Raw genomic sequence first — 26,856 nt, 5'->3', positions numbered from 1 at the left:
GTTTTTATTAGAAGACTCATCTAACGAAGACGAGATTAGCTCTCTTGGGTGCCTTTCCATTAAAGTTTTCAATGCCGCCACTCTAAAACTATAGACGTCATAGTTTTCTGTCAGAGTCATTGTATAAGCCAACTCTGGTGCAAGGTACCCATATATTCCAACTTGTAATGTCTAATTTGAAGAATCTAAGAATTCAAGATCAAGAATTCTTTCACAATTTTATCATGGTATCAGAGCCTTGGTATCCTCCTTGAAGAGGATACATAAGCTATCATCTTTTCGGTGAGAAATCACCCTACTTCTTTATTAACGTCCTCCCACAATAAATAATCAATCTTCCAATTTAGCTCAGAATCTAACCAATCTCTATTACATCCATCCAAGAAAAAATGCAACATCAATCTTGGTTATCCTGTTATAACAAGAAACAACAATCATTCATGAAATAGTCACTATGGCCTGTATGCGCCTTCTTTCGACAGTTCCATCTGTGCCTTCTTTCGGTAGTTCCATCTGCGTTCTGTTTCAACAGTCATGTCTGCGTTCTGTTTTAGCAGTTTAATCTGCATCTGTTTTAGAAGTTCCATATGCACTCTTATTGCGCTCCACGCGCCCTTTGAAGACCAATCTTATTGTACCATATGCGCCCTCTGAATATCAATCTCGTTGCGCTCTACACGCTTTTTTTCTTTTTTTAAAAGAATGCAACCTATTAGATTAATTGGGATTTGACATGAAGTTTAGGTAAAATACTTTAAGATATTCATTAAAAAAATACTGACACAAATTTCTTAACAAGAGTTCTTTCTCTCTCTCTCTCTCTCTATGTTAATAACTCAATTGGCAGAGAGTTTGACACATGACTCGCATTAACTTCTGGTATTCTTGAAATAGCATGATTTGAAGTACGTCATGCACCCTTATTCATTTTCTAATCAGCTATTATTTTCACTATTGCTATCTTCCCGAAGATTATGCTATCAATTGATGAAATGTAATCTCAGCGAAAGGCAACGACAGTGACTATTTAGAAGTAGAAAACTCGTGCGCACTTGCTGCATTGATGGTCTTGACTTTGGATTAGAACGCAAGCATGTTAATGCCATTGTTACTACATGAACTATAGCTTGAGTTTCTTTTGACTTAATGGTAAACGGATGTGTGGATCCAAGAGATCTTTTACCATTATGCTTTTGTTAGAAGAGTCATCTAACGAAGACGAGATTAGCTCTCTTAGGTGCCTTCCCATTAAAGTTTCCAATGCCACCACTCTAAAACTAGAGACGTCACAGTTTTCAATCAGAGTCATTGTATAAGCCAACTCTGATGCAAGGTACCCATATGTCCCAACTTGTAATGTCTAATTTGAAGAATCTAAGAATTCAAGATCAAGAATTCTTTCACAATTTTATCATGGTATCTGAGGCTTAGTATCCTCCTTGAAAAGGATACATAAGCTATCATCTTTTCGGTGAGAAATCACCCAACTTCTTTTTTAACCTCCTCCCACAATAAATAATCTATCTTCCAATTCAGCTCAGAATCCAACCAATCTCTATTACATCTATCCAAGTAAAAATCCAACATCAATCTTGGTTACCCTGTTATAACAAGAAACAACAATCATTCATGGAATAGTCACTATGGCCTGTCTGCGCCTTCTTCCGGCAGTTCCATCTGTGCCTTCTTCCGCCAGTTCCGTCTGCATTCTATTTCAGCAGTCATGTCTGCATTCTGTTTTAGCAGTTCAATCTGTATCTGTTTTAGCAGTTCCATCTGCACTCTTATTGCGCTCCACGCGCCCTCTTTTATTGCACTCCACGCGCCCTTTGAAGACCAATCTTATTGTACCATACGCACCCTCTGAAGATCAATCTCATTGCGCTCTACGCTCTTTTTTTTCTTTTTTTTAAAAGAATGCAACCTATTAGATTAATTGGGATTTGACATGAAGTTTAGGTAAAATACTGTAAGGTATTCGTTAAAAAAAATACTGACACAAATTTCTTAACAATAGTTCTTTCTCTCCCTCTCTATCTTAATAACTCAATTGGCAGAGAGTTTGACACATCACTCGCATTAACTTCTGATATTCTTGAAATAGCATGATTTGAAGTCCCTCATGCACCCTTATTAATCTTCTAATCAGCAATTATTTTCACTATTTCTATCTTCCCGGAGATTATGCTATCAATTGATGAAATGTAATCTCAGCGAAAGGCAATGACAGTGAATGTTTAGAAGTAGAAAACTCGTGCGCACTTGCTGCATTGATGGTCTTAACTTTGGTTTAGAACGCAAGCATGTTAATGCCAATGTTACTACATGAACTATAGCTTTAGTTTCTTTTGACTTAATGGTAAACGGATGCGTAGATCCAAGAGATCTTTTACCATTATGTTTTTGTTAGAAGAGTCATCTAACGAAGACGAGATTAGCTCTCTTGGGTGCCTTCCCATTAAAGTTTCCAATGCCACCACTCGAAAATTATAGATGTCACAGTTTTCTGTCAGAGTCATTGTATAAGCCAACTCTGGTGCAAGGTACCCATATGTTCCAGCTTATAATGTCTAATTTGAAGAATTTAAGAATTCAAGATCAAGAATTCTTTCACAATTTTATCATGGTATCAGAGCCTTGGTATCCTCCTTGAAGAGGATACATAAGCTATCATCTTTCCGGTGAGAAATCACCCTACTTCTTTTTTAACCTCCTCCCACAATAAATAATCAATCTTCCAATTTAGCTCAAAAGCCAACCAATCTCTATTACATCCATCCAAGTAAAAATCCAACATCAATCTTGGTTACCCTGTTATAACAGGAAACAACAATCATTCATGGAATAGTCACTATGGCCTGTCTGCGCATTCTTCCGGCAGTTCCATCTGCGCCTTCTTCCGGTAGTTCCGTCTGCATTCTGTTTCAGCAGGCATGTCTGCATTCTGTTTCAGCAGTTCAATCTGCATCTGTTTTAGCAGTTTCATCTGCACTCGAATTGCACTCCACGCGCCCTTTGAAGACCAATCTTATTGCGCCATACGCGCCCTTTGAAGATCAATTTCATTGCGCTCTACACGCTTTTTTTTCTTTTTTTTAAAAGAATGCAACCTATTAGATTAATTGGGATTTAGCATGAAGTTTAGGTAAAATACTGTAAGATATTCATTAAACAAATACTGACACAAATTTCTTAACAAGGGTTCTTTTTCTCTCTCTATGTTAATAACTCAGTTGGTAGAGAGTTTGACACATGACTCGCATTAACTTCTGATATTCTTGAAATAGCATGATTTGAAGTCCGTCATGCACCCTTTTTCATCTTCTAATCAGCTATTATTTTCACTATTGCTATCTTCCCGGAGATTATGCTATCAATTGATGAAATGTAATCTCAGCAAAAGGCAACGACAGTGACTGTTTAGAGGTAGAAAACTCGTGCGCACTTGCTGCATTGATGGTCTTGACTTTGGATTAGAACGCAAGCATGTTAATGCCATTGTTACCACATGAACTATAGCTTGAGTTTCTTTTGACTTAATGATAAACGGATGCGTGGATCCAAGAGATCTTTTACCATTATGTTTTTGTTAGAAGAGTCATCTAACGTAGACGAGATTAGCTCTCTTGGGTGCCTTCCCCTTAAAGTTTCCAATGTCACCACTCTAAAACTAGAAACGCCACAGTTTTTTGTCAGAGTCATTGTATAAGCCAACTCTGGTGCAAGGTACCCATATGTTCCAACTTGTAATGTCTAATTTGAAGAATATAAGAATTCAAGATCAAGAATTCTTTCACAATTTTATCATGGTATCAGAGCCTTGGTATCTTCCTTGAAGAGGATACATAAGCTATCATCTTTCCGGTGAGAAATCACCTTACTTCTTTTTTAACCTCCTCCCACAATAAATAATCAATCTTCCAATTTAGCTCAAAATCCAACCAATCTCTATTACATCCATCCAAGTAAAAATCCAACATCAATCTTGGTTACCCTGTTATAACAGGAAACAACAATCATTCATGGAATAGTCACTATGGCCTGTCTGCGCCTTCTTCCGGCAGTTCCATCTGCGCCTTCTTCCAGCAGTTCCGTCTGCATTCTGTTTCAGCAGGCATGTCTGCATTCTGTTTCAGCAGTTCAATCTGCATCTATTTTAGCAGTTCCATCTGCACTCTTATTGTGCTCTACGCGCCATCTTTTATTGCGCTCCACGCGCCCTTTGAAGACCAATCTTATTGCGCCATACGCGCCCTCTGAAGATCAATCTCGTTGCACTCTACACGCTTTTTTTTCTTTTTTTTTGGAAGAATGCAACCTATTAGATTAATTGGGATTTGACATGAAGTTTAGGTAAAATACTGTAAGATATTTATTAAACAAATACTAACACAAATTTCTTAACAAGGGTTCTTTTTCTCTCTCTATGTTAATAACTCAATTGGCAGAGAGTTTGACACATGACTCGCATTAACTTCTGATATTCTTGAAATAGCATGATTTGAAGTCCCTCATGCACCCTTATTCATCTTCTAATCAGCTATTATTTTCACTATTGCTATCTTCCCGGAGATTATGCTATCAATTGATGAAATGTAATCTTAGCAAAAGGCAACGACAGTGACTGTTTAGAAGTAGAAAACTCGTGCGCACTTGCTGCATTGATGGTCTTGACTTTGGATTAAAATGCAATCATGTTAATGTAATTGTTACCACATGAACTATAGCTTGGGTTTCTTTTGACTTAACGGTAAACGGATGCGTGGATCCAAGAGATCTTTTACCATTATGTTTTTATTAGAAGAGTCATCTAACGAAGACGAGATTAGCTCTCTTGGGTGCCTTCCCCTTAAAGTTTCCAATGCCACCACTCTAAAACTATAGACGTGACAGTTTTTTGTCAAAGTCATTGTATAAGCCAACTCTGGTGCAAGGTACCCATATGTTCCAACTTGTAATGTCTAATTTGAAGAATCTAAGAATTCTAGATTAAGAATTCTTTCACAATTTTATCATGGTATCAGAGCCTTGGTATCCTCCTTGAAGAGGATACATAAGCTATCATCTTTCCGGTGAGAAATCACCCTACTTCTTTTTTAACTTCCTCCCACAATAAATAATCAATCTTCCAATTTAGCTCCGAATCCAACCAATCTCGATTACATCCATCCAAGTAAAAATCCAATATCAATCTTGGTTACCCTGTTATAATAGGAGACAACAATCATTCATGGAATAGTCACTATGGCCTGTCTGCGCCTTCTTCCGGCAGTTCCGTCTGCATTCTGTTTCAGCAGTCATATATGTATTCTGTTTCAACAGTTCAATCTGCATCTGTTTTAGCAGTTCCATCTGCACTCTTATTGCGCTCCATACGCTCTCTTTTATTGCGTCCCACGCGTCCTTTGAAGACCAATCTTATTGCGCCACACGCGCCCTCTGAAGATCAATCTCATTGCGCTCTACGCGCTTTTTTTTCTTTTTCTTTAAAAGAATGCAACCTATTAGATTAATTGGGATTTGACATGAAGTTTAGGTAAAATACTGTAAGATATTCATTAAAAATATACTGACACAAATTTCTTAACAAGATTTCTTTCCCTCTCTATGTTAATAACTCAATTAGCAGAGAGTTTGACACATGACTCGCATTAACTTCTGATATTCTTGAAATAGCATGATTTGAAGTCCCTCATGCACCCTTATTCATCTTCTAATCAACAATTATTTTCACTATTGCTATCTTCCCAGAGATTATGCTATCACTTGATGAAATGTAATCTCAGCGAAAGGCAACGACAGTGACTATTTAGAAGTAGAAAACTCGTGCGCACTTGTTGCATTGATGGTCTTGACTTTGGATTAGAACACAAGCATGTTAATGCCATTGTTACTACATGAACTATAGCTTGAGTTTATTTTGACTTAATGGTAAACGGATGCGTGGATCCAAGAGATCTTTTACCATTGTGTTTTTGTGAGAAGAGTCATCTAACGAAGACGAGATTAGCTCTCTTAGGTGCCTTCCCATTAAAGTTTCCAATGCCACCACTCTAAAACTATAGACGTCACAGTTTTCAGTTAGAGTCATTGTATAAGCCAACTCTGGTGCAATGTACCCATATGTTCCAACTTGTAATGTCTAATTTGAAGAATCTAAGAATTCAAGATCAAGAATTCTTTCACAATTTTATCATGGCATCAGAGTCTTGGTATCCTCCTTGAAGAGGATACATAAGCTATCATCTTTCCGGTGAGAAATCACCCTACGTTTTTAACCTCCTCCCAAAATAAATAATCAATATTCCAATTTAGCTCAGAATCCAACTAATCTCTATTACATCCATCCAAGTAAAAATCCAACATCAATCTTGGTTACCCTGTTATAACAGAAAACAACAATCATTCATGGAATAGTCACTATGGCCTGTCTGCGCCTTCTTCCGGCAGTTCCGTCTGTATTTTGTTTCAGTAGTTCAATCTGCATCTGTTTTAGCAGTTCCATCTGCACTCTTATTGCGCTCCACGCGCCCTTTGAAGACCAATCTTATTGCACTATTCACGCCCGTTGAAGATCAATCTCATTGCGCTCTACGCGCTTTTTTTTTGAAGATCGCTACTCAAGCACAGCATCTTCTTTTATATTTTTGCCGCCGGCAGCTCAAGCTCCGCCGCATGCATTTTTTGAAGATCGCTGCTCAAGCACAGGATCTCCTTTTATATTTTTGCCGCCGGCAGCTCAAGCTCCGCCGCACGCGTTTTCTTCCACGTCACCACGTCAGACATGTGTTCCTCAACAATTTCATCGGAACTTATCCAAGCTGTGGATTATTGATATCTTCCATCCACCAGCTTGCGGGGGCGTATTAAACTACTCTTCCACCTTAGCCCATGACAATAATAAAGAAGTCTCATGGCCCACAAATTCAGCCAACAGAATACATAAATTCAATTACAATTATAGTCTTTATTATCTTGTTTTATCTTTTCTTTATCTTATCTTTAGTTTTTCTTATCTTATCTTTATTTGCTTTTATCTTTCATAGGTCAATGCTCTATATATATAGTTTTACCTTCATAATTTACAATATTCAATTCAATTCAATTCAATCAATCAACAATCAATAAAAGTTCGCATTCTTTTACTTTTCCTATTCTTTCACAATTTTATTAGTAAGCAAGCTATAGTACTACCTATTCACTTCTGTATTGAATGCACATGTTAATGCAAAGAAGAAAGCAAATAGAGCAAAATAAAACATAATAGACACTATTCCTATCCCTAGTGAGATTAGACAATAGAATAAACAGATAGAGTGCATATTCAAAAACCAAAGAATAAAAATTAGAATCAATAGAGATCTTAACGCCAAAGGATAGAGGGAGAGGAGGCCGAATCTGAGTGTGTGTGCAAGGGAGAGACACGAAGGAGAGAAGCGGCGAAGAAGCAGCATAGGAAGAGGAAAACGATGACAAAAAAAGGCATTTGAATGCTGTTGCAATGTTAAAACTCACCGCCATCGTTCTCAATAAATTCGCTTCTCTGTTCTTACCACACTCTACTGCTTGCTAAGTCCAGAAGAAGAAGAGGATAAAAAAAGTTAAAATTACAACAAAATCCATTCACTTTTCTTAAAATGACAAGAAAATTACAAATAGGACTTTAACCAAACTAATTAAGCATTGATTATAAATATCCATCACACATGCATCCAACTTCTTTTCTATGGTATTCTCCTTTCATGTGAGTTCTTTTAGAAGGAATATTGTTAAGTATGGAGGAAAAATCTATTGAGGCGTAGGGCTTAATATTTTTATCAGCAATTCATCAACAATATCAAATATCATATCATTCAAAAATTAAGGAAAAGTATAGATACTAATATATTGTCTGTTAATTTATTGTCAATAATAATAAATTATTATAAAGAGACATATATATAAGGAGATATATTCAAGAGACACATTCATAAAGATATTTTTATTAGATACATCCATAAAAAAGATATTTTTATTAGACACATCTATAAAGACACTTTTATTAAATACAGTTATAAATAAGAGTTGACCGAAATTGGTAAAATCCTTATTGGTTACGTAACAGAATTAAAAAGTTAAATATCATTTTATGTGAATTCGTAGCATATTAATGTTTGATATCAGATTTAATAATTTTTTTAAACAACAGAATAATTTTCAAGTGTATTAATAAGTATTACGCTCTAGTTAGTTATACTAGGTTAGTTAATTTTTATTCTTATAACATTTAAATTCTACCTAAATAGTAAAAGATTGGAAGAATATGCAGTATTGAGTACTGAATAATAAACAAACTTTTAAAATAAACTACAAATTGTATCTCATCAAATAAATGGTGAATGAACAATCCAAAAGATATTACATTGATTGATTGACAAATGAAATAATTTCTCTCAATATAATAAAGATTTTTGTGTCCATTAAAGGATGTTTGTTGCTCCTAATTGTTGGAGAATTACTCTGCACATTTAGTCTTGTCTTTGTATCTTATTCATTTCTCTGTTTAAGAATACTTAATTACTACAAAAAAATTATTCTTAATTCGAATTCTAATGGTGCCTATTAATTATTAAATTACTCTTCTATCTTAATCCATGACAACAATAAAGAAATTTCGTGACCCACAAATTCAACTCAATAGAATATATAAATTTAGTTACAATTTTAGTCTTTATTATTTTATCTTATCTTATCTTTAGTTGTTCTTATCTTATCTTTATTTGTTTTTATCATTCTTAGATCAATGTTCTATATATATTTAATTTTACCTTCATGAGATAATTCAATCAATCAATCAATCAAAAAATATAAAGTATAATATTTTTTCTTTCTTCTTTTCTTATTCTTTTACAATTTTATAAACGACAAATGTTGAAAATAACTTTACTACAAACAGTTTATTAGGATCAAGATGTTGACCCCATGCGTCTAGCGGATGGTGCAAGAAATCTAATAATATTTGAATTTTAGTATAATTATCTTCTTAACACCAAAATTATTAATATGATAAACTCTTTGAAATTTCAGATATTAATGGATGTCAATAAAACAATTACTTTTGAATAGTTTAAATACCATGCCATATATCTACTTCTATGTTTTGTATTTTCAGGATCTGAATTTAGATTCCTCCATCGCATACATGCGTTGCCACTCCGTTACGGCGAAGCACAATAGTAACATGCACCCACTAATATATCGTTGCTTTATTTATTTTCTTATATCTTAGACGGTATTATTTCTTTATTTACCCAAAATAAAATAAAATAAAATGAAGAGTGTGAATTCGAGGTGGATCAAGTAACATATGGCTTATTTAGGCTGGAGTGAGTGAATAAGAAAGAAAAAGTTGAATCAGAATTTTAAGTACGTACAAAGATAAAACATAAACAACTACATAACACAACTAAAAAAAAGTAGACAGTTAAAATGAGTCAAATTCATTGGACTAGTTCGTTTATCCATTTAAATAAGTAGATTTTGTTTCTAAAATTAAATTCGTTTAAATTTTGAGTTAAATGGGCTGAGTTCGATTAACCCGAAAAAAATGATGGGTTAAACAGGTTAGCCCGTAGGCTAAATGAGTGACCTGTTTTTTTTTTACATTTTTTTTTTAAAAAAGTAACACTTTTAGTCGATATTTTTTTCGATCCGACCCATCAACTAAAAAAAATATTATTTTTAAAGACTATTAATCTAAAAGTGATATTTTTTATCAAAATATTTTTTAAAAAATAAAATAAAAGAATAAACAAATTGACCCGTTTAACTCATCGGATTGACCATAAACGGTCCGAATTGAACAATTATGGCCTGCGAATGAAGCGGACTTAAACGGTCCAACTCATTTAACCCATGAATCGGGCTTAAATAGGTCAGATTAGCCTATTTGACAACCTTAAAAAAAAGTATCTTATTATGGATACTATAAAACATTAAAACAAGCTCAAAATTAGCATTTATCTTATTCTTAGTTTATTTGTCAAAACAATCATACAAAATTTTTACGAAAAAATTAATCACCAAATTAATCACCAAAATTAATTACTAATATAAAATACATATTAAGAATAAATTAAACAATATATATTTTTATAAAAAATACATAGTGACTAATTTAATAATTAATTTTTTGTGTATACGATTTTTTTTTTTTTCAAAATGGTTGCCTATCACAATCACAGTTAATTGATATTACTAAAAGGAGGCACTGTGTAAAACCTAACTTAAAGAAAATGACACATACATGCAGCTGCAGATAGTCATATATAGCTATGGTTGTGTACAGTCACAGAGATTTTTATGAGTGTGTTTTGTTTTGGTTAGACGCCATGTTATGTACCGATATTGCAGATATGCCATCATTTTCATTTCATTTCATCTTAACACCATAAAACAGAAGGAAAAAAAATAAGTAATGTACTCTCTGACCATTCCAACTATATATCACTGCCTGCGTCCTAGTGGCGTGTCCCACTTCCACCAAATCAATAATTGGTTCCCTAATCTTAATTACTAATTTGAGAAGAAACTTTTGAGTTCTGGCTAATTAATATTTTAAGTTTCAACATCATAAGACAGATGATATCTTTGACATAAAAAAATGTGAGTTATAAGTCATACCAAACATAAATTGAAGGTGGTAGCAAAATGCCATATTGTATGGTAACAAAACATTACACTTTCACTGATGTGCAGATACATGAACACTCTTAATAAGCTAGTAGGTCTCAATGCATATATTAATTCAATAAAATAGATAAAATAATTCTACTAGCAAGGTGTTTCTTTTTTTAATCCGAAAATGCAAACTCGTTTATCGAGACATTTAGTTAACCGATCTTATAAGTTGGTATTACCATATTACATACATTGTTTTATATATGTAATAAAAATTCAACATGCTAATAATGGGAAATGAGTTTGTCTTATATATTATTTGCTGCTTTTGCTTATGTAGTGGGTCAACTTGTTTTGTCTTATATAAAGATGTATGCTTTTGCATATATTTATGATCTATTGAATAAGAAGTCTTCATTGATCTCTATAATAATAATAATAATAATAATAATAATAATAATAATAATGCCAATGAATAATAGTTCAAATGACATAGTCTTTCTATACTCAATTAAAAGGTTACGGGTTCGAGTCTCTTATTTTTGGTAAAAAATAAATAAATAAATAAAATAATAATAATAATAAGAAACATGAAAACTGAAAAACTAAAGGAACTAGAGTGGCAGTTTGTATGTGTGGCACTATACATACTGTGAGTGTGGGGGCTTTTTGCTGTCTGTGAAGTTATTATTGTATATTTTTCTGTTCTTTTATGCCGCCCAGATACTATTCATTCTTTAAAAAAAAAACTACAAAATAATACAAAATGCTAAGTGAAGCACAAAAAAAAGGATGGTCACTATTAATGGCGAATTGAGAAAAGGAAAACAGTTCTTTTTTCTCTGGTATAGTTACATTTGTAAACTTATTTTAGCGGAAGTATTAATTAAGATCTTAAAAGTTGTGATTTTCATACCTGGAGTTGAACTTTAAAATTGATTTTGCAGAGTTTTGGTTACAGTAGAGTTGAACTTTAACACTGATTTCTCTCTTTCCTTTCTTGCAGACGTTCATCAAGATGACAGTTTCTCAATATTTTTCAGTGAATGGAAATTGTAAAGACGTCGTGTGTATTGAGGCAGAGAGTCCCTCGGGTACTGCAGAGGCACACAAAGTGGGCGACCCTCCCAAGCAAGCAAACTCCATTCCCATCCTCCAGTGAGTATCGAACCCGGGAGAGATGGTTAAGGGACACAGACCCTCATCCATCTGTGCCAACTTGCGTTGGTGAGAGAGGACTATCTTTATATGTGTCATAATCTTTAAATCTAATGGGTCCATCAAACATTAGCATTGATGAGATTAAGTTATTAATGATTTATAAATAATTACAATTAGGCTACAATAGAAATTTAAATTACAATAAACTTCTAACAACATTTTCTTAGGAATGATATACTGCTGTGTAAATGCTTAAACTACTTTTATGGAAGTATTTTGTGTTGGATATTAGAATTTTGGAGTAATAGTTGAGTTGTCTCCATATAATTTTAAGATTATGAATTCAAGTCATGAAGAGAATCACTGATGAAATTATCGAATTAGGTTATATACATTAATCTTTTAGGTACAAGTGTACAACCTTTTTCGGACCGGATTAACGTTAAATGATTGTGCACCGAGCTGTCATGTTTCTCTGGAGAGAAGTTTTTCAATTAATTAAGTATTAAAATCAATTTTTATTTTTACATATGACCTTGTTCTCACACACAATTGTTGTACAGACTACAGACCATGAAACAACAAAAGATATAAGAAGACAATTATGTTGATAAAAACTTTACTAATAATGACTTCTTGGATTCGGTCGAATTCATGGATTGTTCATAAATGACCCTAACCAGTACAATACAATAATTAAATTCTAAATGAGATAAATAATATATTAAAAAAATGTGACTGTGGTCATGCAATGCACTTAGATAACCTTGAAATTCACAAATGAACATGGTAGTGTCACATGGCAATCTATTTTTATATGCAAAGAAAAGAGAAAGGGGTAGCAAGAATTCAAGAAATAGAAAGACCTATTATCCCCTAATCTCCTACTTGTTTGTCAGTACTTGTTATCTTTATGTGCACTTGTGCAGTGAAACACACACTTGTACTCTCCCATTTTCCCCTCCCCCCACTTTTTTTCAAAATATACCAGCCCATGTCACTGATTATAGCCTTTTTATTTATTTATTTATTTCAAACCTTGAGTTTATACTCTGAACTCTCAAACTCATTCTTTTTTTTTTTCCAGTTTCATTGTTAGGCTTCTAGCTATCCTGAAGTTTGGTTTCCACTTATCACAGAGTCAAAGGTATTATTTGAGTTTATTTTTTCCCTTTTTGTTCATGTTCATGACTTCATGTAATGTTCTTGGGATATTTTGCATTGGATACCATGTAATGTTTCATTACCTGTACTTTTTCTGCAAGGTTTTATGAACCAGTTCTTCTTTCTTTTTCTTTTTCTTTTTCTATTTTTTTTTCTTTCAGTAAAAAGTCTCAATGCTGCTCTAGGAACTTTGATACTTCTCCTTCTAATATTTTATAATGGTATTTTATTTGTCAAAGCTAACCCCTAAAGGCTCATTCTGTACACATGCTCTGTGTTTATTTCTAGACAAAGCTAATCAGAAAATATCAAGCAAAGTAACCTTTTTTTTTTTTTTCTGTCTAAACAACTGAGTTTGTTGAAGGAAATGTTAAAAATGTGTTTTGAATTCTCTGATATCTAAAGGATAGAGCTTGCAGGATGAGGTTTCTGTTTAGTAAAAAGTTGATGAAGCACTAACCAAAGCTTTCTGCTCTCCACATTTTTGGTTAATTTCTTTTCAGATGAATTCCATGCAAACTGAATTTTCAGGGTCTGATTCTGACAGGAACTCGGATGAACTGGTAATATAAGCACTCTAAATTGTGTATTCACCAACTTTTCTTTCTGAAATTAGGCATAGCTTTCAGATATTTTATAATTCTTTAGGAAATAGTTTAGTTATTTTTCTTCTTGTCTCTGTAGCATGATGAATTTCCCATGGGACAGAACCAATCCCCTGATATCACATCAGAAGACGTGGCGAGTGCTGAAGATGTCGACGAAATTGTGCGTTCACTTGAAGTCACCTCAAATTTAAGGCACAATGTAAAATATAGTGCATTGGAGAAAGATCAAAATGAAGCAAATGATGATGCAACGAATATAAATGACAGAGATTTAACTTATGGTTTGAGGAACATCTCAGAGAAGCTATCTGCAGCACTTGTGAATGTAAGTGGCAAAGAAGACTTGGTTAATTTACATGCTGAAGTTGCTGAAGAAGCCATTGCAGGTACATACATAGAAATGTTTTGTAATGATAGGTTCATATTTTCCACTATTGCTTTTCTACCTTGAATATGCTTGGTGTTGTTTTAACTTTGTCTTAAGCAATTCATCTGATTGCTAAGCAAGAAAACCACAAAACAGAATTTGCATGAAGTTTCGGTAGTTCATATGTAATTGGACCATTTTCATGAACTTATAGGTTGGGAGAAGGCTGAAAAAGAAGTTGCAGGCTTAAAGAAGCAACTCGAGGCGCTAAGTCTCAGAAATTCGGCTTTGGACGATAGAGTTGCGCATTTAGACGCGGCACTTAAGGAGTGTGTTAGGCAGCTAAGACAAGTAAGAGAAGAGAAGGAACAGAATTTCCATGATGCTGTAGAAAACAAAACAAGGGACTTAGAATCTGCGAAAATTGAACTCCAGAGCAAGCTCATTGAGCTCCAAAGTAAATTGGAAGCTTCTAATGCTAGATCTCAATCAATTGATCTTGAGATGTTACATAAGATTGAAATTTTGGAGAAAGAGAATATGAAACTGAAGCATGAACTCCAAGCTCAATCAGAGGAGCTTGAAATAAGGACAATAGAGAGGGATTTAAGCACGCAAGCGGCTGAGATAGCTAGCAAGCAACATTTAGAAAGCATCAGCAAAGTGGCAAAGCTTGAGGCCAAATGCCGGAGACTGAAGAGCACAGCTTGTAAAGGCTCGGCAGTTAGTGATCATAAATCAATTACATCATCCTCATTTTGTGTTGAATCTCTCACAGATAGTCAATCAGACAACGGGGAGAGGCTGAATGCGGCTGAGATTGATGCCTGCAGGAAGAGTGGCTCAGAAACAGACAAGTGTGAGCCGAGTTCTGATTCATGGGCGGCTGCGCTAATTGCAGAGCTTGATCAGTTCAAGAATGACAAGTGTGGACAAATTCCATCCAGTGCTATTAAAATTGATCTCATGGACGATTTTCTTGAAATGGAACGATTTGCTGCAATGCCTGAGATTACAACTGAAAACTTTAACCAGGAGTCAGTTGTTACTGATCAAAGTACTAACGGAGAAATCTCCCTTGCAGATGAGTTTGACACGATGAACCGTCAGATGAAAGAACTAAAAGAGAAGCTAGATAAGGCGAATGTAGATAAATCTGAGCTGGAGATAGCTTTGATGAAATGCCAAGAGCAGTTCGAGGCCTCGCAACTTCGGCTAAGAGAGGCAGACACAAAATTGAAGGAGCTGCAAAGAGAGCTAGAAAATGCCAACGAATCAGAGCAAATGATAGAAAACCAACTAGCGAGCATGGAAGCCGAGGCACAATCAATAACCAAAAGAGTTCAGTTATTAGAAGCTGAGGTTGATAGAGAACAGGCAATGTCAGATGAAATCACAATCAAGTGTAAGGTACTGGAGGAAGAGCTAGAAAGCAAGAAGCAAAATGAGAAATTGTTGTTCAGTGACTTGAAGATCAAACAGGTTGGTCATCACTCATCATTGACAATTTGATATTGACATGAATCTAGAAAACACTTCAGTGTTTGTAACATAAAATGGTTTTCTATGGCAGGAGGATCTAGCACTGGCTGCAGGGAAGCTTGCTGATTGCCAACAAACAATAGCAGCTTTGGGAAATCAACTAAATTGCTTAGCAGCACTTGAAAATTTCAAGTTGTATTCAAATGACACATAACATGAGTAGATATTCCAGTTAAAAATGGAATAGAAATTGAATGAGGATGTAGAGAAACTAACTATAACGGAAGCCATTCACTTCTGATGTAATTCAGAAACTTTCTACTGCCATCTTGAAACAAACATAGTTCACATCATCTTTGTTTTCTGAAAAGGTTATTCTATTGTTGAACCAAGGATCAAAACTTCTAGTGGACCTACTAAGTGCTCTTTAATTACCATTTTTATCATTTTCATAACTTTTTGAAATCTGAAGTATAAAGATTATTATAAAATGACTAGAATTCTAGCCTAGAATATAGATACCTCTTCCAAAACAATTTGGATAGCGGAGATTACAACAATCAATTTGTGTACTTTACAAATGACACTAGATCTAATATACATCATCTCCATGAATTTATTACATTACACTTTTAATGAAGGGGTGTGCTAATACAAAGAAATCAATAAGAACAAAGTATTATGCTGATTTCTATTATCTCATTCACTATGGTGATGCTGCTTAGTCTGGTGTGACTTGCTCTCTCTATTAAAAGCTTTAATGAGATCAAGGCCAAGACCAATATTCAACACATTCATACCAGCCATGCCAAACAGAGCCAGTGGTAGCTCCATTCCCCTTCCAAATTTGTGAGCATCCCGGATGAGCTTGACCATGATGAGAATGTGAGGTATAGTCCTTGCCAGAAAGAATGTCAACCAATTAAGAAACCATTCTAGCTTAACAAAATTGGCCTTTGCTTCGCGTACACCGGACATCCGTCTCACTTTCCTCACGTGCAGAAAGATTGAATGCAGCTATACCATCACAAAAACTCATTCAAACATTACACAATGGCAATCATGGTACAATCACTTAAAAGAAGGTGGAGTTTCAAAATAACTAAAGCTTACCTCGCAAACTAAAGTGAGAATGAGGTAGTTGATGGTGATATTTCGATACAAAGCAAGAGTGAAGCAAATTAGGAGAACCAGATGATGCACAAGGATGGAAGGGATCCAACCATTGTACAAGTGGTAGCAAAGCATATCCCATTGATCATATGCAAAGTAACCACATGAAAAGCACAATGCTTCAAATGCCCATGGCCATGTATGTTCTACCAACTGCGAGTGATCGAACATTCCACTCGGACCGTTAATTAGCACCTGTCTGAGCAAAATAAAGACCACTGCAAAAGACAGGACACCAATGAGTAGTGAAAAAATGAGTCTCAACGGCAATCAACAGAAAAGGCAGTATTGAGTGGGTTTTTCTAAACCCTAACCTCAACCGATTAAACAAATACTAATACATTTAGATTCCACAAATCAGAAAAAGTTACTACAGCTACCGGAATTATATGTCATTTTTCTCCAATTAGCAACAAAAAGAGGCTGATTTTTATTTCATCTGGAATTCGCATCTCAGATTTGTGTATGGATAAGAAAGAAGCAAGTAAAAGGGGGAACCTGAAGCGGAGGTGATGGTAGAATGGAGAAGGGAGACGGAGGTGTTGACGAAGAGAGCGTCTCTGTCTTTGTGCGTTTGTTTGCAAAAGAATATTCGGATGAGGGAATTACAGCCCTGGTAGAATACAGTACCGGCAACGACGTAGAGAAGCTGGCTGCGGTTATTGAATAGTATCTGAAAACAAACGGATAGGGCCCACAAAATGAGAGTCCCTAAGAAGAAATTCTCAACCTTCCCGCGCTCTCGTCCTCCTTCTTCTCTACCCATCCCTGCGAGGAAGGCGATGTGCCAACTGCCAAGGCAGAGCCGCAGAGTGAAATAAGGGATTTATTGAAAAAAGAAAAAGAAAAGATTGAAACAGTTGAAAGAAAAAAAAGAAGAATATGGTAACCGCTTCTAGTCTTATAAAATTGCATTTCACAAAGAAATAACCTGATCTTCAATTTATGGGCAACGTTATTGAGTCATTTGCTCAGGGAATTGGAAACGGCGTCGGCAAACTTTTTAGTTCCCCTGTTGAGTTCCTCTCCGGCAAGTCTTGTAGGTAACACCATACAATACATACTCGTCAATGCATTTTAAGAAATTCAAAATTAAACATGAAATGTGAAAATTGGAATTTAATTTGTTTCAGTTCAGTATGTGGACCAACATGGGACTTTCTTTGCTACATCGAAAATTTCTGCGTTGCCAATCTCTTGAGACTCGCCATGGTTTTTATTCTGCTGTATGCGGGTAAGTGATTTATCAATGTTATCTGATTCACGATAGAAACTCAAATGGATACTTGAGTTTTCACTCTAAATGGATCTTGGATTGCATCCAACATCTTCCTTGATCAAACTTGTAATGTTCTGTTTTTCTTTGCAGTTCTATTATTCTTTTATCTGCTGCATAAATTAGGCATATTCGGGTGCATTGGGCGGGGGCTTTGCAAAATAATATGGGCATGTTGTTCTTCTTATTGTTGCATATGGGAATATGCCTGTGCTTTTTTGTGTGCCAAACTGCACAAAATTAAAAGGAGAAGAAGGAGGAGGTTAAGAAACACTATAGATAACAGGTTCTACTTCGCAACTGAACAAGATTATAGTGATGAAAGTATTTCAAATCGTTTTCCATCACTTTCGCGTAGAAGGAGAGACTACAAAAGCTCGCATTTGAGAAAATCTTTACGGGTTAGAAATGGTGATCATGCTCGAGTTGAGATTAGTAGTTATAAAAGCAAAAAGCATCATGGCAATAATGTAATGGAACATTGTGATCACAAAGGCAATGTTCATGATATTAAGGTAACTCGTACATCTAAGTTTGCTAGAAAAGGTGTCAATAGGAGAAAAAGAATTCTTACAAAGTAATACCTTCTTTGTATTATTAATGCATATGCTTATGACTCGTTAATTTGAGGGGGAAAAAACAAGTATCTTCTTGCTTTTTGTCTTGTGACATTGATAGAAACTATTTTCTTCTTTTCTATTCTCTCATGAAATCAGTATATGAAGTTATTTTAAATGCAATTTTGTTTTGATCTTGATAGGGTGACGTATACTATTTCTCTCTCTAATTTTTCGAAAGAGCATAGCAATATAATTATAATATAACCGGAAAAAAAAGGCAGATATGATATGAAATTGCAAAAATTGAAATTAGATCGCTTAGGGGTGATGTTTGGAAATGTATATATATAAAGAGAAGAGAACGTGGGTTATAGATTAAGTACATAGATTAATGTTATACATTTTTGTTTTTTAAAATGAGTTCAAATTCATAGTTTGTAAAATTGTATTGATTTCAGCAACATTTACCATTTAGAAACTGCTATACACGAGGAGAATGAAAAAAGGAACTAATCTCCATCACTACTAAGTAGCGTTTGGTGGAGAGATAGAGACGGAAAGATTGAGACTGAGAGACAAAGATTAAGAGACAGAGACTGAAATAAATCTCAGTATTCTATTTAGTGCAAAGTGGGAGACAGAAATTGAAACAAGAATAAAATTCTAATTTAATTTGTACAAAGAGTAAAATTGGAATTAATTAATTGAAATGAATGTATGTTTTTAGGTATAAAATGTTATTAAAGTTTCAGTCTCCATCTCTAAAAAATTTAGTCTTCTGTGTCCCCATTTTTTAGAGGTACTAAAATACTATTAAGGAAAAGTCTATGGGGCCAGTAATTTTATTGAATTTTGGCCAGCAGCAGAGAAAGGTGAGCCATTGGATGAAATCTCATACCAATCTCACACCATTAAATCATCATTGATGGCTACTAATCACAAAAGTTACTGGCCTCCTAGCATTGCTCTACTGAAATTTTGGAGACAGAGACAAAAATTTTAGTACCAGAACTAACAAACATGATATTGAGTCTCAGTCTCCCAGTCTCTGTCTCAATACCTCAAAACAAACGCTATTAGTTTTAAACTGGGCACAAAAGTAGGCCACTAATCTCTTGTTAGGTGTGTTTGGCAATGCGTCGGAAAGAAAAAAATATTTAAGCTTTTTAAAAACTTCAATTTTTTATTTGGCTAATTTTTCTATTTATAAACGCAGAAATGATTTTGAACTAAAAATCACATTTAGAAGAAACAATAATTCTTAACTTCTGCATTTCACTAACGGACTTTTAGCCATCGTCACTAAACATTTATTTATCTTTTATCAACTTTATCCTTTATGCATGTTATGGTATTATTCATGAAATTCTTATTATCAAATAATTAGGTTTAAAAAAGTACCAACTTTAAAGGTAGGTTTGAAAGAAAATATATTATTTGATTAAATTCATTATCAATAAAACCTTCATTTATTTATTCACTTATTTTTAAAAAGTTAATTCAGGTTTTTGGTTAAAAATAATTAAATCATTTGTAAAAAAAAAAAATTTTTTTTTGGTATTTAAACGAGACCAGAAAACCCAGCTTCATTTCTATTCTCTAGTGAGTATTAAATTCGAGAAAAATGGTTAAAAAACACAAATCTTCATCTATCTGTGCCAACTTGTGTTGGTTGCAATTTTTTTCACCATAGCACCAGGGTATTCTTTTTTAAGTAAATTTTTTTTTAAAGAAAAAGAATACATATAGAGTGAGTAGGAAAAAATTAAAAAAAAAAAAGAGAACATCCGGCCCAGAAAAGAAAAGACATACCATGAGATGGTCTAACCCAAAATCAAAAGCCCAACAAAATGTAATTAGTTTGTTTTGAAAAATAAAAAAAAAGTGGCCTGACAAATACCAAAGTTATTGACAAACACGCATATGAACAATGATATATTCATGACAAAAAGAAAAGAGAGAATAATGATATATTAAAGTTTGAAAACTGAGCATGCTAATTTATTTTATTTGATATCTTCATTTTTGGAATAAGGTATATTGCTACGTATGGAACATGTTTTGCCATTGCGTTGCAATTTGCACAAAGGCCTACCTTATCCAAAAGGAAAATCCAAAGTTTATGATTATTAATTGTCATTGGTAATAAGAAGACCTAAGAATAACCCAAGAATATGGAATATTGAGAATCCATTACAAAGGGTTCACCATTTACTTGACGTGGAAGTTTGTTCATCCTTCCTTCCCCCAATAGAATCTATTTAGAATATGTTTCTATTCATCACCTCAAATACCATGCACAAATCAAATCACTTTAATTTGTTCTCTTCTCATAAACCTATCACATTTTAGTTCTTTTTCTTTCTTTCTTTTTTATTTTCATCATAACAAGATTTTTATTTTTCCCCCTACAATATGGAAGGTGATGATGGAAAACAACCAACCCACAAAGAACCATGCAATAATAATAGTAGTAATAATAATGAATTATTTGAGCAAGAGAACTTTGATTATATTCTTGCAATTAGCTTGCAAGAACAAGAGGGAGCAACATACACAACCCTAGCAACCATGGAAAGTGAGGACGATGAAGAAGACGACGACGAAGATGATTATTCCTCGTTGGGCGATGAAGATGGCGATTCCGAGTATTATTTAGAAAGCCAAGACTTTGAGGAGTCAGAAACCCAGTTCCTTGAAGGTGAAGGAAGCAACTACGACGAAGATGACGAGGGAGAAGAAGAAGAGATGGAAGAAGATGAAATTGATCCAGATGAAATGTCCTATGAAGAGTTGATTGAGTTGGGAGAAATCATAGGAGAAGAGAATAGAGGATTATCAGAAAATGAAGTGTCTTCTTGCTTATACCCTTACACTTGCAAATCTAATAGTGATGATGAAAGAATCGATCGGTGTGTAGTTTGTCAGATAGAATATGAAGAAGGTGAATCAATGGTGGCACTGGAATGTAAGCACCCTTTTCATGAAGATTGCATAACCACATGGCTTCAGATTAAGAAGGTTTGTCCAATTTGTGGCAATGAAGTTTCAACCAATAATAATAATACCAACAAGATCATGCCTAAGAATGAATAACCTTTGATTATTCTTGTTATTGTATAGTTTAGATTAGATTATTGTTAAGTTATTGATGTGTCTGTACATATTATATTACTGGCTAGTGTATGTAAATATATATGTATGTACTCCGCATTTGAATATTATTTATGAACAAATTACTGTGATTTATTCATTTGATGAATGCAACTATACCATCGTTGAAAAATAAATGAAGCATCAAAGGATTGGATATCGTAAAATTACACTACAAAAAAAGGCCTATGGTCACACGGTAAAAAACCATGACCATAGCTAGTAAAAAGAGTGACCAAAGATCTATGGTCACGGTTTTGAATTTATAGTCACGATTTTTTACTGTGGCCTATTCTCTCGTGGCCATAAGTCTATAGTCACGGTTTTTTTATCTATGGTCACGATTTCTATGGTCACGGTTTCAATTTTCAAATTCTGACATTTTAGGCCATCTTTTTTCACTGTGACCATAACCTTATCTATGGTCACGATTTTCACCGACCATAGCCTCTATGGTCACCCCTCCTTAAAACCGTGACTATAGCCTTATCTATGGTCACGGTTTTGGCTGTGATCATAGCCTCTATGGTCACCCCTTCCTAAAACCGTGACCATAGCCTTATTTATGGTCACGGTTTTGGTCGTGACCATAGCCTCTATAGTCACCCCACCTAAAACTGTGACTATAGCCTTAACTATGGTCTATAGTCACCCCTCCTTAAAACCGTGACCATAGCCATTTATGGTCACGATTTTTTGCCTTGACCATAGCCTGTTTTGTTTTATGAGATTTAATTTTTTTTAAAGCATAATCACATTTCAAAATGATGATAAACACAAATAAATCTAAGAATGATAAATTCAATAAATTTAAATGATAAAAGTTTCATTAAAAATTAGATATCCATTACAACACTAATCAAAATAGGGTGTAGTTTATCCATTACATGTAATATTGGATAAAGTCTCTTATCAAAAAATAAAGAACACATCAAAATAATACATTTAGATAACCAAAATCATTATAAGACCCATCTCATCTTATATTTGCTTAGAATATATTTTCTCCACATCATATCCTCCTGCTAGCAAAAGAAATAAACATGTTAGTAATGAATATGGAGCACAAGTTTAATAAGTCAAATCAACATTAAAATTTTAACCACTAAATAACAAAGAGCATTTGCTAAGATTTTGAGCCACATAAAAAGGACATACTAAGTATAATAAGAACTAGCAACCTTCTGCTAACAATTTTATATGGATTTAAACTTTGATTGGATTATTATTAATTTTTTTTTATTTTGGCTTGCAAGGCAGTTTTCCTAGGATAATTAATATGAGTAGCTACGAGGCACTTATCTCTAACATACACTCTCTAATCATCATTATATTTAATTTTATTTATTCAAAACTTACGGCTATATGGCCACTTTGATTTGCACAAATTTCCATCACGTATGCTCATAGGAACTTGATTTTAGGCAAGCTTTAACTCAATGCAAACTAATATTATACAACTACTAACAGAAGTGGCGGTAATTAAATAGTACGTAGCATATATAATTAACAAGCTAAGGTTGCATTATTGATTAATTAAAAATGGTAAAATGAAGTTTATTGTTTCTTAGTAAAATGAGACAAAAAGCGTTCTAAGTCTAACATAAGAATCATAAAAAGCTCATGCTAAATTTTGCGAACTGAGAACAAAAGAATCATAATTTTAGTGGGATGAAATAGAATGAATCAATTTTATTATGAACCATTACATTACAAAATTTAACCATTCAAACCATAATAGCCGTAACGTTAGTTTGGACTCATTTTATATTTCTATTCCTTTTCAAACTATCAATCACAGTATAGCCCGATGAAGCATACATTGAAGGTGAAATTTAAAGACCAAAAATGAAATTTAACCATGCACTCTTTAATCTTTTACTGTCAATCACAATAAAAGAATTCACACACTTTAAGTCATTCAAAGTTCAAAGTTCAAAGCATATGCATCATTAAAAAAACCTGGCAATATGCTTTAAGTTGTAAATTTAATTTAATTTCTTTCTAATTTAATTTAACTCACCTATATATCAAAATTTTCTTTGCTTCTGCAGCTGCTTTTGGGTTAAGTGGTAGGCCCAATTAGGGATGTCAATGGGGCAGGGCAGGGGCGGGGGATGCCTCCCTGCTCCCCATCCCCGCCCTCAGATTTGCTCCCCATCCCCGCCCCATTCCCCGCTGTGGGGGAATATTGCTCCCCATCCCCATTCCCCACAGGGCCCCATTCCCCGCGGGGACCCCATTCCCCATCTACATAATAGTTCTAACTAATTATTAATTTCCATATGAATAGAGCTGCAAGTATCTATCTTATACAAAAACTGCAAGATTTTATACAAAAAGTCTAAATGATACGATGGTGACTTCTTTCGAAATAACGCAATGGAGGGACGCAACGACGGGTCAAAGAAAAAAGCAGTGGACGAGGTGGGAGATGCGGCAATAGAGAGGAGAATGGACACGACGGCAGAGTTACGAAAAAGAACGCTGCAAATAGAAATTACGACGCGGTAAGGGTGATGGCATGGTGAGGTGTGACGATGCGGTAAGAGGGTGACGAGGGGGTGGCTGCAGAGATGTTGGATGGAGTATGGACAGCCTTAGGGATATCTGAATTGAAGAAGGATTATGCAAATAAAGATTAGGAGTTTTGGGTTTCTGTATATATATGTATGTGTGAGAAATGACTAAAAAACATATATGAGAATAAACTATTAAGGATAATTCAAAGAATTAAGAAATTTCGGGGAATAGCAGGGACGGAGCGGGGATCCCCGCTCGGGTCCCCGCGCCTGCTTCGGGGGAATTTTGTCCCCCATCCCCATCCCCACGGGGAAAATTCCCCACAATCGGATCCCCATTCGGGGCAGTTCCCGCAGGGATCCCCGCGTCTCGGAAAATTTTGCCATCCCTAGGCCCAATACTGGAGTTAGCACACTATGTAGAACAAATGGAGCTAGAAGAAGAAGAGCAGGTCATCAAAAAGTGAGAAAGCTAGAAAACTTTTGGACACAATATAAATGGACAGATTATTCAATTTTGAAACTAATTGAATGGAATTATTCAAACTGACAAAGTTTGGATTATTTAATTTTGAATCGATTTGGATGGAATGTAATTGCTAATTTGAATTGAATTAAATGGACGGAGGTGTACTGAGTTGAATTGAATTGATAATATATAAATTGTAGGCAGAGTTATTAGAATTTGATTTTATATAATGGATTATGTTTCGTTCACTCAGTACTATACAATTGTTTCACCATGAGTACTGTGTTCGATTCATTCTGCAGAAAGCTATTTGAATTTGATTTTATATAATGGATTATGTTTCGTTCACTCAGTACTATACAATTGTATTGTGTTCGGTTCACCATGAGTACTATGTTCGGCTCACTATGAGTACTGTGTTCGGTTCACCATGAGTACTGTGTTCGGTTCATTATGCACTATTCAAAACTCTTCTTTCTCACCTTCTACTGCTTCTTCACCAGAGAGAGAAGGAGGAAAAGACAAAAAATACAGCAGCAACAACAACAAAAAAATGACGATAGGATTTCATGGTTTAGAGTTTTAGGGTTTTGGGTTTAGGGTTTATGGGTTCAGGGTTCAGTGTACAGGGGTTCAGTGTGTTTCAAACTTTCGGTTTGCCCTGTGTATTAATTTCGGTTCACCGTGTTCATGGTTGAGGGTTTAGGGTTTTGGGGTCTAGGATTTAGGGTTCAGGCTTTTAGGGGTTTAGGGTTTACGGTAAGGTTTAGGGTTTAGGGTTCAGAGTTCAGTTTTCAGGGTTCGGGTTCAGGGTTTAGGGTTTAGTGTTCAGGGTTCAGAGTTCAGAGTTCAGGGTTTGGGTTCAGGGTTTAGGGTTTAGGGTTTAGGTTTTAGGGATTTAGGGTTTATGGGTTCAGGGGTCAGTGTTTAGGGTTCTAGTTTTGGTGTTTAGGGGTTCATAATTTTTTGGTAAACAGGAGAGCGATTTGGATTACTCTTCTGAAACGAATCAAACTGACAAAGTTTGGATTATTCAATTTTGAATCGAATTGAATGGAATGCAATTGCTAATTTGAATTGAATTAAATGGACGGAGGTGTACTGAATTGAATTGATAATATGTAAATTATAGGCAGAGTTATTTGAATTTGATTTTATATAATGGATTATGTTTCGTTCACTCAGTACTATACAATTGTTTCACCATGAGTACTGTGTTCGGTTCATTCTGTAGAAAGCTGTTTGAATTTGATTTTATATAATGGATTATGTTTCGTTCACTCAGTACTATACAATTGTATTGTGTTTGGTTCACCATGGGTACTATGCTCAGTTCACCATGAGTACTGTGTTTGGTTCACCATGAGTACTGTGTTTGGTTCATTCTGCACTATTCAAAACTCTTCTTCTTCACCTTCTACTACTTCTTCACAAGAGAGAGAAGGAAGAAAAGACAAAAAAATACAGCAGCAACAACAACAAAAGAATGACGATAAGGAGAAAACACGTGAAGAAGAAAGAACGCGAAAAATGAGGAGAAGGAGGAGAAGGAGGAACGCGAAGAAGAAGGCGAAGAAGAAGAAGAAGACGCTCTGTGCGTAAACGAGCGTGAGAAGAAGAAGAAGAAGAAGTGCGGGAAAAGAAGAAGAAGCGTGGGGGAGAAGAAGCGTTGGGCAAGAGCGATTTCGTGTGTGTTAGCCGCGTGTATTTCACGTTTCATTTAATAGTATTGGGTTTTTTTGGTGTTGGGCCAACTTGGTTACATGGTTATATGGATGTGTAGCATCCTTGAAAATAAAAAACCCTCTAAACTACATTCTCAACAATTACCTAATTCTAGAAATTTCTACCATACCTAGAGTGACTTTATCTGGCCAAAGAGAACACAACATACAGAGAGATTAACAAAAGAAAAAATACTTCAATGCAGGAATATGTCCACGAATGCCATGATTGTTGGGCGAGGGATTTGTCATGGCTTCAGAAGCGAATCCAAATCCAAAATCTAGAAATCCAAATCACAAGTTACATCCAACAATTATAGCAAAATTCAAAATGATAACAATTCAGAACCCAGAAGATTATATCAATTCATCCAGCATTCAAAATAAAAAATTATACTCAGCAAAATTCAATAGGGCAGAATTTTGAACTTATATAGCAAAATTCAAAATTCAAAGTTCCAAAATTGAACTTTACCAAATTTATATTAAGTAAAATTCAGAATTACATAACAATTAATTCATATAATTAACAAAATAA

General features: G+C 34.6%; 4 protein-coding genes across 6 annotated transcripts; 3 read left to right on the top strand and 1 right to left on the bottom strand.

Moving 5' to 3' along the window:
- Window positions 1–12,608: 12,608 nt before the first annotated feature.
- Window positions 12,609–15,780, top strand: LOC112765222 (filament-like plant protein). Of its 2 annotated transcripts, none has more exons than XM_025811138.3 (5): window positions 12,609–12,967; window positions 13,488–13,547; window positions 13,669–13,978; window positions 14,174–15,441; window positions 15,533–15,780. In XM_025811138.3, exons 2-5 carry the CDS (start codon window positions 13,488–13,490, stop codon window positions 15,653–15,655), a joined length of 1,761 nt encoding a protein of 586 aa, XP_025666923.1. In that variant the 5' UTR covers window positions 12,609–12,967; the 3' UTR covers window positions 15,656–15,780. The 2 variants fall into 2 exon arrangements, with proteins under 2 accessions (XP_025666923.1, XP_025666924.1); XM_025811139.3 differs by having other exon boundaries at window positions 12,766–12,967; window positions 13,693–13,978.
- Window positions 15,781–15,897: 117 nt separating this feature from the next.
- LOC112765224 (uncharacterized) lies at window positions 15,898–17,688 on the bottom strand. 2 transcript variants are annotated; one of them, XM_025811140.2, is made up of 4 exons: window positions 17,546–17,688; window positions 17,113–17,405; window positions 16,555–16,832; window positions 15,898–16,458 (listed from the first exon to the last, which is right to left on the bottom strand). In XM_025811140.2, the coding sequence occupies exons 2-4, from the start codon at window positions 17,378–17,380 to the stop codon at window positions 16,141–16,143; spliced, it is 864 nt and encodes a 287-aa protein (XP_025666925.1). In that variant the 5' UTR covers window positions 17,381–17,405; window positions 17,546–17,688; the 3' UTR covers window positions 15,898–16,140. The 2 variants fall into 2 exon arrangements, with proteins under 2 accessions (XP_025666925.1, XP_072079667.1); XM_072223566.1 differs by lacking the exon at window positions 17,546–17,688 and having other exon boundaries at window positions 17,113–17,510.
- On the top strand, window positions 17,518–18,546 carry LOC112765225 (uncharacterized). The gene is made up of 3 exons (XM_025811142.3): window positions 17,518–17,657; window positions 17,748–17,848; window positions 17,984–18,546. The coding sequence occupies exons 1-3, from the start codon at window positions 17,560–17,562 to the stop codon at window positions 18,469–18,471; spliced, it is 687 nt and encodes a 228-aa protein (XP_025666927.1). The 5' UTR covers window positions 17,518–17,559; the 3' UTR covers window positions 18,472–18,546.
- Window positions 18,547–20,655: 2,109 nt separating this feature from the next.
- LOC112767431 (uncharacterized) lies at window positions 20,656–21,703 on the top strand. Its single transcript, XM_025813293.3, has one exon. The coding sequence runs from the start codon at window positions 20,866–20,868 to the stop codon at window positions 21,544–21,546; it is 681 nt and encodes a 226-aa protein (XP_025669078.1). The 5' UTR covers window positions 20,656–20,865; the 3' UTR covers window positions 21,547–21,703.
- Window positions 21,704–26,856: the final 5,153 nt, after the last annotated feature.

Source organism: Arachis hypogaea, chromosome 17 (genome assembly GCF_003086295.3).
Source record: "Arachis hypogaea cultivar Tifrunner chromosome 17, arahy.Tifrunner.gnm2.J5K5, whole genome shotgun sequence".
NCBI classification, from domain to species: domain Eukaryota; kingdom Viridiplantae; phylum Streptophyta; class Magnoliopsida; order Fabales; family Fabaceae; genus Arachis; species Arachis hypogaea.
The sequence above is the reverse complement of the archived record's forward strand: the minus strand, read 5'-3'. Positions and strand labels throughout refer to the sequence as shown.

What these genes read in the sequence shown, in the direction of transcription:
- LOC112765222 (XM_025811138.3), top strand. Translation starts at nt 13,488, where the DNA reads ATGAATTCCATGCAAACTGAATTTTCAGGGTCTGATTCTGACAGGAAC. An exon ending in TGCTGAAGAAGCCATTGCAG is followed by an intron (nt 13,979 to 14,173) that starts GTACATACATAG and finishes ATGAACTTATAG; the next exon opens with GTTGGGAGAAGGCTGAAAAA. An exon ending in GTGACTTGAAGATCAAACAG is followed by an intron (nt 15,442 to 15,532) that starts GTTGGTCATCAC and finishes TTTCTATGGCAG; the next exon opens with GAGGATCTAGCACTGGCTGC.
- LOC112765224 (XM_025811140.2), bottom strand. Translation starts at nt 17,380, where the DNA reads ATGGGTAGAGAAGAAGGAGGACGAGAGCGCGGGAAGGTTGAGAATTTC. An exon ending in TACCATCACCTCCGCTTCAG is followed by an intron (nt 16,833 to 17,112) that starts GTTCCCCCTTTT and finishes TGTCTTTTGCAG; the next exon opens with TGGTCTTTATTTTGCTCAGA. An exon ending in TTCTCACTTTAGTTTGCGAG is followed by an intron (nt 16,459 to 16,554) that starts GTAAGCTTTAGT and finishes GTGATGGTATAG; the next exon opens with CTGCATTCAATCTTTCTGCA.
- LOC112765225 (XM_025811142.3), top strand. Translation starts at nt 17,560, where the DNA reads ATGGGCAACGTTATTGAGTCATTTGCTCAGGGAATTGGAAACGGCGTC. An exon ending in CTCTCCGGCAAGTCTTGTAG is followed by an intron (nt 17,658 to 17,747) that starts GTAACACCATAC and finishes AATTTGTTTCAG; the next exon opens with TTCAGTATGTGGACCAACAT. An exon ending in TTTTATTCTGCTGTATGCGG is followed by an intron (nt 17,849 to 17,983) that starts GTAAGTGATTTA and finishes TTTTCTTTGCAG; the next exon opens with TTCTATTATTCTTTTATCTG.
- LOC112767431 (XM_025813293.3), top strand. Translation starts at nt 20,866, where the DNA reads ATGGAAGGTGATGATGGAAAACAACCAACCCACAAAGAACCATGCAAT.